The sequence below is a fragment of the Vulpes lagopus genome, chromosome 17 (assembly GCF_018345385.1).
Source record: "Vulpes lagopus strain Blue_001 chromosome 17, ASM1834538v1, whole genome shotgun sequence".
Classification (NCBI taxonomy): domain Eukaryota; kingdom Metazoa; phylum Chordata; class Mammalia; order Carnivora; family Canidae; genus Vulpes; species Vulpes lagopus.
In genome coordinates, this window is record NC_054840.1 from 24997438 (window position 1) to 25008827 (window position 11390).

The 11390-nt window shown below is 49.0% G+C and overlaps 2 protein-coding genes across 5 annotated transcripts in view; one reads left to right on the forward strand and one right to left on the reverse strand.

Annotated features, from left to right (window-relative positions):
* LOC121477458 (endothelin-converting enzyme 2) overlaps positions 1 to 5207 on the reverse strand; it is a 32029-nt gene extending 26822 nt beyond the window's left edge. For both annotated transcript variants that reach the window (XM_041731772.1, XM_041731771.1), the window contains exon 1: positions 4961 to 5207. In XM_041731772.1, the coding sequence (XP_041587706.1) occupies positions 4961 to 5162 (202 nt within the window). In that variant the 5' untranslated portion in view covers positions 5163 to 5207. The remainder of the gene's footprint in view (positions 1 to 4960) is intronic.
* A 145-nt stretch (positions 5208 to 5352) lies between these two features.
* ALG3 (ALG3 alpha-1,3- mannosyltransferase) lies at positions 5353 to 11336 on the forward strand. 3 transcript variants are annotated; one of them, XM_041731860.1, is made up of 9 exons: positions 5354 to 6095; positions 8060 to 8159; positions 8249 to 8396; positions 8505 to 8665; positions 9179 to 9299; positions 9698 to 9903; positions 10046 to 10122; positions 10798 to 10942; positions 11084 to 11336. In XM_041731860.1, the coding sequence occupies exons 1-9, from the start codon at positions 5900 to 5902 to the stop codon at positions 11244 to 11246; spliced, it is 1317 nt and encodes a 438-aa protein (XP_041587794.1). In that variant the 5' UTR covers positions 5354 to 5899; the 3' UTR covers positions 11247 to 11336. The 3 variants fall into 3 exon arrangements, with proteins under 3 accessions (XP_041587795.1, XP_041587794.1, XP_041587796.1); XM_041731862.1 differs by having other exon boundaries at positions 5926 to 6058; XM_041731861.1 differs by lacking the exon at positions 10046 to 10122 and having other exon boundaries at positions 5353 to 6095; positions 10800 to 10942.
* Positions 11337 to 11390: the final 54 nt, after the last annotated feature.

Genomic DNA, 11390 nt, shown 5'->3' on the forward strand with positions numbered 1-11390 from the left:
AGAAAAGATGTGTGTTCAGGCAATTGCCATGTAATGCAATGAGAGTTTCAATAGGGACAGGCTGTGAAAACACACTGGGTGGCTCTTGTCCCCACTTCTGGTGAGTTGGCCAACGCTTTCAGGGCAGTTGACAGAGTCTTGAGGAATCCGAATACTCTGGTGGGAAGTACTGAAAAGCAGTCCCAGGGGGCAGAGTATGGTGAGAGAAGGGGTGGGGGTTAGTGGACAGGATGTGGATCCACAACACACTAGGTGTGACTTCCTAAGAAGGTATGCTGGCCCTTTCACGGTCAGTCTCAGTTTGGGAATGGAGCTGGACGACAGTTCTGGTGGCCCCACATAGGATCCCAGCTCTTGGGATTAGATTGCCTTTAATGCCCATTTGCCTCCCTAAAGAGGATCACAGGATCAGCTGTTGGGATAGCCCTAATCTAGTAGGGCTTGGCACCTGGACAGGGCACCCAGGGGCTGCTGGCTGGTCCTCAACTGCCCCTTCCTATGTTCCTCCTTAGGCCCTATAGCTGAGGAAGAGTACTAGCTTGCCTAGGAAAGCCTAGTGGATGTTTTTCTGGAACTCCTTAGGCCCTATAGCTGAGGAAGAGTACTAGCTTGCCTAGGAAAGCCTAGTGGATGTTTTTCTGGAACCACAACAAGCCCCAGGAGATACACTACATGGGATGAGAGAGGTGAGGGTAGCTTTACAAGAGACCCTAAATCAGTTCAAGCTGAAATCTCACTGGGTTCTCTGACTCAAAATCCCTTCACCATCCCACACCTGACCTCATATATCCTCAGAGCTCTGCCCAACTGTGGACAAACCCAAATTTCCTTCCTGTGTTTCCCTTAGTACAGGAAATGGCATCTTCCAAGAGAACTTTACTAAAGGATGAAGGAAGAACAAAACCTCACCACATAGCCAATCATGCTTACAAAGCAGTGATTTCCAATCCTACTGCCTCAGTAACTGGAGGCAGGCAATAAGAAGGGGCTTGAGAAGACCACTGCCATCCTGGGTAAAGCTTTAGGGAAGCCAAGCCCTGAGAACTGAGCCACATCCAAGAACCTATTACATGGGAACCCAGAGCACTGTGGATGCTATCCTAACACCAAGGGACAGAAGTGTAAGCCAAAAATACCAATTCATTAATTTATAATAGGAAAAACAACCATCATAGGGATTGAGCTGGCGGTCAGTCCTCTCTGGTCAGTCCCTTCTCTCTCCATAGGAAATACAAATTGAAGCCAAATTAGGATCAGAAGCATACAGTCAAACAAGGAGAGAGAATGAGAGTTGTGTGATACTGGCAAAGCTGGGACAGCCATACACCTGCATCTATCATGAAGATCTAGCCATAGGTACTAGACACACAAGCCCTCAGGCAGGGTACTGATCTCTGGACAGTCCTGGATAAGCTGCCTCTCTGACTCCCATTTTCAGTACTAATGATAGCTAACAGTCACTGAACACTGGGTTCTATGCTAAGTACTTTATAAGAATTTTCTTAGTTTATCTTCAAGGTAGCTCCATATAGAAGATACTGTTTAAGATTTTATTTATTTATTTGAGAGAGCGAGAGAGTGAGAGAGAGATAGAGAACACATGAGTGTGTGGGAGGGAGGGCAGAGGGAAAGGGAGAGGAAGAAGCAGGATCCCCACTGAGCAGGGAGCCTGATGCCGGGCTGATGACCTTAACCAACTGAGCCATCCAGGTGCCCCTAGAAGATACTCTTATTTCCATTACCATGTTCTTTTTTTATTTTTTTTTAAGATTTATTTATTTATTTATTTATTTATTTATTTATTTATGAGCGACACACAGAGAGGGGCAGAGACACAGGCAGAGGGAGGAGAAGCAGGCTCCATGCAAGGAGCCCGATGTGGGACTCAATCCCAGGAATCTGGGATCATGTCCTGAGCCAAAGGCAGACGCTCAGCCCGCTGAAGTACCCAGGTGTCCCCATTACCATGTTCTTTTTTTTTTTTTTTTTAAGATTTTATTTATTTATTCATAGAGACACAGAGAGAGAGAGACAGAGACACAGGCAGAAGAAGCAGGCTCCATACAGGGAGCCCGACGCGGGACTCCATCAAAGGTCTCCAGGATCAGACCCCGGGCTGCAGGCGGCGCTAAACTGCTGTGCCACCGGGGCTGCCCCCATTACCATGTTCTTAAAGGAGAAAATGAGGCTACCCAAAGTGGATAAGGAACTTTCCCAAGGTCACACAAGTAGTGGTAGAGCCAGAATTTGGACACAGGTCTGTCTCACACTAGAACCAGAGCTCATAAACCACTATGCTAAACTGTCTCCCAGTTTTCAAGAGGTCTACTCACCTTTGGTAGTGACATCCCATCTTTAGCTGTATCAGCATGACCATTAGGCTTAATTCACAATGTGGCCATTTTATCAGTTTCAACAGAGGTCTAGATGCCTCTCTATGCCCATCTGTGTTGTGCAACAAGAGAAATAGAAGCTCTGGAGTCAGATGGCACCCTTCACCACTTAATTTGCTTCATGACAGTAGTGGACACTGTCAGGGCTCTGACTAGATCCCCCTAGCATTCCTAGGTTTTAGCATGTGTTTGTTTGTTTGTTTGTTTCTTTCTTTCTTTCTTTCTTCTCTATCATCTATCTACTTGTAGATTTTTTTAAAAAGATTTATTTATTTATTCATGATAGACAGAGAGAGAGAGAGAGAGAGAGAGGCAGAGACACAGGCTGAGGGAGCAGCAGGCTCCACACAGGGAGCCTGATATGGGACTCGATCCTGGGACCCCTGGATCATGCCCTGAGCAGAAGGCACTCGCTCAACCACTGAGCTACCCAGGCATCCTGGCATGTGTTTACATCTGACATTTTGCATCTCTGACACTAGGGGTTGAAACTATCCTCAGAGAGGCTTTGCCTGTGGTCACAATCCTGCTTGGCCTTTTCCCCTTCCCTGTTCCCTCACTCTCTTACCAATTTCTCCTGCAAGCACTTTCCTAATAAATGACTGGGACACGAATCCTCATTTTAGGATTTGCTTCTGGGGAATCCAACCAGAGACAACCACCTAGAACAAGGTCACCAAATCCAGCTTCCCTCCTCTTTTTGTTAAGTTTTACTGCTACACAGCTATTATGTATCATTCACTCATGTATGGCCTGTGGCTACTTTCCAGTACAAAAGCAATACTGAATAGCTCTGATAGAAACTAAGTGGCCTACAAAGCCTAAGATATTTACTATTTGGCCATTTGCAGAAAAAGTTTATGGACTCCTAACCTAGAGTAAATCTTCTAATAATTATCACTCACCTGTATGGGTTGTCATGAAGGCTAAATAAGTTAGAAAGGGCATAGCACATTCCCTAGCACCCACCAGGTGCTCAACTTATGTTTGTTGAGGTGGAATGTAACATAGGATACTCTGAGGTTGTAGGTCTTGTTCAATTTTGGGAATCTTGCCAGGAAAATTTTCCTCTGATTTTTAGAATTTCTCCCCTCTATTCAGAAAAGGATACCTCCTGGTCAAGCAGATTTTAAGGCAGTGTTATTCTGCCAATTACCAGCATGAGAATCCGTTGTGGGCTTGTTGAAACTACAGAATCCCAAAGACCATCTTAGACCATCCCTGAAATTAAAATCTTAGGGTAGGATCCACCTTTCCAGGTGATTTTGATGGACACCAAAGCTTGAAAAACATAGACCTAGAGTAAATTTATAAATAAATACAATGGTTTAAAAGCACACAATTCAAGAGAGTTTTTTTTTTTTTTTTTTTTTTTACCTCTGGGGAGGTGGGGTTTGGGGGGGAACCACGCAGAGAACCTTGAATATACATGGAGCCTTTTATTTTGCTAGGCATTTTCCTAGATATCTTTCATACTCAGTCATCTTAAAAACCCAGTAAATAAGTACTCTTATTTTTTTTTTAAGGCTGAGAAAATGAAGTTGCAGAAATGTAGGTGTTTTGTCCAGGATTCCACAGCTAAGATTCTAAGCTTTTGCTCATGATTCCAACAGCTAAGGTTACATAAGCGAAGATTCCAACACAAATTAACTACCTCCAGGGTCCAAGTTCTTAAGCACTAGGTTATACTTCCTTTCTAGTCCTACGAATGTTCTATTTCTCAAATTGCGTAGGGTTTCTGGACGCATTACACTTATTATTTATACCTTACACATATACTGTATTATAGGTCATATATATATGTATATGAAATATTGCACTTAACATACACATGCTTTTACAAACACCAAAATAAAAAAACTAAATTGGAAGGAAACTCGTGGCTCAAACTTCACTGAAGTCCCCAAGGTTGGCAGTGGGAGAGAACCCTGAGGGCGCAGCTGGACCTCTCAGAGCCCCCCACCTTGTAAATCCCTGCATTATCTGGACGCCGTGGACAATCCCACCAATCTTGGCTGCAATCTCCCCTCCGACCGCAGAGGGCGCTATCCTCATGCTCACTGCACATGGGGCACAGGATCAAGTTTCAGTTAGGGCGGGGAGCGTGGAGAGGTCTTTCTAGGTGACAGTGGCTTCCGGTGCTCACGGGCGCTAACAGATAAACGCTAGGCATCGTGCTCGAGGTGCCTGAACGTTCCTCGCCCGACTTGAGCTCGCAGTTCCGTTTCTAGGAGTGAATCTGAAGCTCAGAACGGGTTCACAACTTGTCCTAAGTCATACAGCCAACCAGCAGTGGGACTTGAACTAGGTCCTCTGAGCTCCCCAGTGCTCGAGGCTGTCTCCCCGAGGGTCCTAGGATATCTGCAAACTCTGATTTAAAGACTGTCTTTCTCCGGGGCGGGGGTGTGTGTGTGTGTGACCAAGAATCTCCTGGCTTCTGTTGCCCTGGCTAAAGGTGCATCTTGGCTCCCGACTGGGGGTCCTCCGAGAGGAACAGGCTCGAGGAAAGCGGGCAGGGCCGGGTCCGGCCAGCTCCCTCTGGGCTGGGCAGCGCGGGGACTACCCACCTAGCACGAGGATACGGTCTTCTGGCCGCAGCTCAGGCTCCAGGAGGGCACGGAAGGAGGAGAAGTCTCCGAACCACTCGTAAGGGGCAGAGTCCGCGGCATCCCGGTAGCGCCGGTCCCAGTACTGGACCTCACGGTACCAGCAGTTCTGCTCCGGTATCTCCCGCGCCGGGGCCGGGCCCGGGGCCCTCGGAGAGGCCATGCTCGCGGCTGCAGGGCGGCCCCGCACAGCGCCGGCACCTCCGGACCCGGCTTGGCGCCCAGTGTAGCCAATAGGGAGGGGAGCGCTCGGGGGCGTGGTCTTCGTGCCTCCGCCCACCACCTGCAGTTGCTCAACATAAACACGTGGAACTTCCGTCCTCTGCTGAGCGCTCTTGGAAGAATACTCCGGGTGGGAAAAGCACATCATTGAGAACTTGAAGCCTCCAAACGTACTGCTCCGTCAAACTCAGCGCCAGACTCCCTCGACTCATCACTGCTTCCTCTCATATTTTGTCTGCCCGGCTCCTTCCATTAAGAAGCCTGAAAGTTAATGAAAGATTCCTTTGTGCCCAGTTTTGAGCACACGGCAGGCTCTGAGAGGAGGTAGGAGGCGCGCGACACAGGTCTTGGCCTCCAGGAGAGACGAACACAGACGAAGTGTGATGCCAGGCAGGGGAGAACACGAGGAATGCTGCTCTTCTGAGCAAACGTTCGATCTAGTTTAGCGCCTGTGTGCCTAGAACCAAGTATGTACTGAGGAGTAAGACTGTTCCCGCGCGTACGGAGTGTGCAGTCCACCAGGAAAGATGTGGAAGAAGTAAATTTTAATGGAGAAAAATAGGACGCGAAACTGGTCAGCATCAGTCCGTTGGGACGGCCGGCGCGGGCAGCGGAACCTAAGTGCCGAGGGATCGGGCTTCCGGCGTGGCGGGCCAACACGAGCGGCGCACCGTCAAGATGGCGGCGGGCGTTCGGAAGCGCGGCCGGTCCGGTCCCGCAACCCGGGCTGCGGGACTCTGTGGACAATGGCTGCGGCGCGCCTGGCAAGAGCGGCGCCTACTACTGCTGGAGCCGCGCTACACGCTGCTGGTGGCCGCCTGCCTCTGCCTGGCGGAGGTGGGCATCACCTTCTGGGTCATTCACAGGGTGGCATGTGAGTGCGCCGAGGAGGAGGGGAGGGTGGGGAGGGGAACCCGAACCCCCTACCCAAACTGGGACCCAGATTTGGAACTGAAATCCAGACCCCGGATCCAATCAGCCGTCAGTTGCAGACCATGATTTTTACCCAGGTCCCAAGCTTGCTCCACAAAAGCAAACCCTGTCTTAATGCCTTCCCCATGATGGAAGAAGGGACCCTAGAGATTGGCCCTCTACCCTGAACCTACAGCCTGCCAGGCTAAGAAAATAAGCCAGCCTGGAAATCAAAAGACCTGGGTCCAAGTTAATGTACTGCTGCTCCTTCTTGTCTCTGTTGCTTTGGACATGCCCTTTCCCCTGCTGGCTCCGAATTTTCCCATCTGTTCAATTCTGAAGTCTCAGAGTCTCTTGTCCACCGTGGCATTTTGTGACCACTTGAGTCCTTTTGGTCTTATTGGGGGCTCCTTTCCAGGCTGAATCTAGACACTGGGCTTAAGGCTTCCTTGCTAAAGATAATTAATTCAACACATTTACTGAATGTTTATCATGTGCTTAACACTATGTTAGATGCCAGGGGTAGAGTGGTGAAAAAATAGACACATTTCCTATTTGGGTGTATGGGCCTGGGCAAAAATAAGTTAGCAGAAAATGATAGTGGATCATTCATCATGATAGTAGTAAGCCAGGGAGCCATAAAGGACCCAGGAGGGCACTTAGGCCAGACTTGATGAGTTAAGGAAGGCTTATTAGAGTCCCCCTTGAAAGGTAAGAGCAAAGCAGTGGCGGAAAGAGAGAAAAGGGGAGAAGAGAGAGCACTCTAGGCAGAGAATCCTGTAACTAAAACTTCCAGTCAAAAGAGAACCTGCTTCCTTTGAGGAACTGAATTTTTTTTTTAAGAGCTGGAACAATGCAAGTGAGGATAGCAGTGAGAGATGAGATTGTACAAGTTGAGACCAGATGGTGAAGCAGTCTAAATTGTGTGAAGGGGACAATTAGCATGGTGGTTAAGAATTTAGAACCTCATGGATGTCCAATCTCAATTCTACCCTTAGCTCACTGATCTTGAACTAGTCACTTAACCTCATTAATTCATAGGTTCCTCTTCCAGAATTGGGAATAATAGATTTTAGTCTTTATTTTAGGAGCCTTGAGGAATCATTGAAGGGTTTTAAGCAGAGAGATCTGACATTTCTATTACAGGAAGGCATGGTTGCAGGGTGGGAAATATATTGTATTTCCCTGCAACTCTGGTTGCAGGGTGGGAAATATATTGTAGTGGGGTAAACATGGAAGCTGGAAAACTAATTGGGAAATTGTTGCATCATTGAGGCTAGAGATTATGTTAGTTCCAAATTTTATTTTATTTTAAAGATTTTATTTATTTATTCATGAGCCACACAGACACACACACAGAGGGAGAGAGAGAGAGAGGCAGGCGGAGACACAGGCAGAGGGAGAAGCAGGCTCCATGCAGGGAGCCCGATGCGGGACTCGATCCGGGGTCTCCAGGATCAGGCCCTGTGCTGAAGGCGGCGCTAAACCGCTGAGCCACTCAGGCTGCCCAGTTCCAAATTTTAGTATGTAATATCAGAAAAGGATGAAAGATGGTAGTTATTTAGGATGAAAAATAGGACTTGGTGACTGGGTGTTGGAAATAAGAAACAAGTGTCAAAGATGTTACCCAGGTTTGTGGGCAGCTGGGACGCGAAACTGGTCAGCTGGGAGGTTGATGGTGCCATTCATGGAACCCAGGAAGGGGAGCAGCTTTGGAGTAAACGGTTTGAGTTCAAGTACAGACAATTACAGACATGTTGATTTTGAGTTGCTTGGATTCACCCAGAGATAGGCAGTTGGATAAGGGGTTGGGATAGATGTCCTGGGAAAGAGCTGGAACTCTGTGTTTTGATGGGCTGAATGTGTGTGTGTGAGGCAGACAAGTTCTGAACTTGGAAGCAACCACACTGTCCTGTCCTTTTCCAGATACAGAGATTGACTGGAAGGCCTACATGGCCCAGGTGGAAGGCGTTATCAACGGCACCTATGACTACACCCAACTGCAGGGTGACACTGGACCTCTTGTGTGAGTTGTGATACAGGGTTCAGTGAGGACCTGAGGGACCGACCGACTGGATACCAGGCTGGGTAGCCTGACCCAGACTCCTCTTCCAGGTACCCAGCCGGCTTTGTGTACATCTTTATGGGGCTGTATTATGCCACTGGCCGGGGCACTGACATCCGCATGGCCCAGCACATCTTTGCTGTGCTCTACCTGGCCACCTTACTGCTTGTCTTCTTGATCTACCACCAGACCTGCAAGGTGAGTCCTTACTGCCAGGACCAGGGGGCCCCAACTGTCAGTGCTGGGGAGTAGGGATGGCTCAGGATTAGTGAGCTGACCTTGTTCCCCATTGTCCCCACCTCTCAGGTACCTCCCTTCGTCTTTTTCTTCATGTGCTGCGCCTCTTACCGCGTCCACTCCATCTTCGTGCTGAGGCTCTTCAATGACCCAGTGGCCATGGCGCTGCTCTTTCTCAGTATCAACCTCCTGCTGGCCCGGCGCTGGGGCTGGGGCTGCTGCTGTTTCAGGTCAACACCTCTCCCTTCCTCCCCTTCTCTCACTCTGTATTTCCATCCAATTTTCCAATTCCCCAATTCCATCCCCCAATTTTCTGCAGCAGAGGAAGTAGGGGTGTAACCAGACAGTATGGGTCAGTCAGGGCCCTACTAGACAAGTCTAGATCTGTAGAAAGTCTCTGTGCCCATCCCCTCAACACACACACTGTTTTCCCAATCCTCTTTTCCTTCCAGACAGCATCTATTGTTGGAGTTAGTCCTTGCACATTCTAAATACTCTAAACATGTATTTTCTGGCTCACTCTGAGCATAGAGACTTGGTATCTGCCCCTTACCTTCAGCCTCCTCCCAGGCTGCTTTACCCTCCTTCCAGCAATTCTAAGTGTGGGCCCTGTCCTGGAGGGGAGGAGTTGCTGTGTGTGTGTGTGTGTGTGTGTGTGTGTGTGTCGGGGAGAGATGCATCTTTGAGTGGGGTAAATGGGCTTGGAGCTAATCTCCACTCTTCCTCTCCCGTACCTCCCCCAGCCTGGCAGTCTCCGTGAAGATGAATGTGCTGCTCTTTGCCCCTGGATTGCTGTTTCTTCTTCTCACACAGTTTGGCTTCCGTGGAGCCCTTCCCAAGTTGGGCATCTGTGCTGTTCTTCAGGTACTGCCCCACTACGCCTTCTCCTTCCTAATGAAGGGGAGGCTACTCTCTGGCCTCCTTCCATCATTGAGACTTTCTCAGAGCTAACAGGGTTTTTGGGAGTTGATACTGGGCTTTACTTTTATTAGTTCTAAAATAAGGGCTTTGAACTGGATGGTTTCTGAGGGTCTGATTCTGCCCATTTATGACTTGGTGAATCCAAACTTAAAGTTCTGTTATTACCTGCCTTCTCAGCTTCTTTGGCCCCAGCCTCTGGCCTAGATGTGGAGGCTGGCTTTCCTGCTATTCCTGGGGGAATTTGGGATCCCTTGAGACCTACACCCTCTGTCCACTCCCCTTGATGATTAGTATGAAAGCTCAAGTCTGGGCATCTCTGCTGATGTCATACCTGTCTTCAGGTGGTGCTGGGGCTGCCCTTCCTGCTGGAGAACCCCATTGGCTACCTATCCCGCTCCTTTGACCTTGGCCGCCAGTTTCTCTTCCGCTGGACAGTGAACTGGCGCTTCCTCCCTGAGGCCCTCTTCTTGCATCGTGCCTTCCATGTGGCACTGTTGGCCGCCCACCTCACCCTGCTCTTTCTCTTTGCCTTCTGCAAATGGCACAGGTGAGAAAGGGGAGCAGTATCATGGGCAGAGTTGGGGGAAGGATAAAGGGCCTGCTTGGGGGACGTGTTGAGTTCATGTGTGTGAATCTAGAGCTTGCCCTAGGATGGGGGCTTGATAAATATTTGAATGGCTTCTCCCTAGGACGGGGGAAAGTATCCTGTCACTGCTGAAGGATCCCTCCAAAAGGAAGGTTCCACCGCAGCCCCTCACACCCAATCATATCCTTTAAATCATGGGAGGGTAAGTCTTGCCCTTTCCATGTACAGTTGGGGTGCTGGTCAGTGAGCCCTGGATGGCTGGTGAGCCAGGGGAAGGAAAACAAGGTGCCAGTAGTAACTACAGGCCCTGTTCATGGAGTAGAGCTGTTCCCTCCACCACTCTGCACCACTGTGCTAAGCACTTTACATATTTAAGCATATTTTATTCTTAATCCTAAATATTATTTGACTTACCATCATGACTACTTACTCTCTGCCTGATGCTGTCCTCAGAGATTTACATACATTCTAACATGTAAAGCTCACAAGAGACTCTGAAATAGGGAGGCTTTTTATTAATTATTATTATTATTACTATTATTATTATACTTATTTTACAGATGACAAAATCAAGACATTAAGGAGTTTAAGTAATTTACTTAAGTCACTCAGTTTGTAAGTGATGAATTTAAACTCACAAGGCCCTGTGGTCCTAGTATTCTTGTCTCCACATTAGATTGAGGAGCAAGCCTGGAGAAGTTAAGAAACTTGTCCAAAAGTATGCATCTCAGAAACGTAGATCCAGGGGGCTATCTGACCCCAAACTTTTGCCCCTTTGCTTTGGAACCTCCCTGCCTGCCCCCAACCCAACTCGTGGCCTTTCTACTCCTGCCCTTGGCCTTGACCACTGCATACAGATCATCTCTACTCTCTTCACCTCCAACTTCATTGGCATCTGCTTCAGCCGCTCCCTCCACTACCAGTTCTACGTCTGGTATTTCCACACACTGCCTTACCTCCTGTGGGCCACGCCTGCACGCTGGCTTACACATCTGCTCAGGTAACTGGCTGGGACCATCTGGGCTAGCGGGAAGGGCCAGGGAACTCCTCATCCCAAGGCTAACTGTGGAGGGTTGGGGGCAAGCCAAAGGGCTGCAGGCTTAGAAACTGGGCAAAACCTGAGCTTATTTCTCATCTCCAGGTTGCTGGTGCTGGGGCTCATCGAGCTCTCCTGGAACACATACCCATCCACGTCCTGCAGCTCTGCTGCCCTGCACATATGCCATGCTATCATCCTGCTGCAGCTCTGGCTGGGCCCCCAGCCTTTCCCCAAAAGCGTCCAGCACAGCAAGAAAGCCCACTGAGGTCCACTTCCCTTCCCCTCCAGTCCACTCTTAGAGGACTCTGGATGGGAATAGACTCTGTGCCCTTCCCAATAAACCTTACCAAGTCCACTTCTGTGCAGCCTACATGGAAGTGCCTGCACCAAGCTGTGAGGGGCATGCACA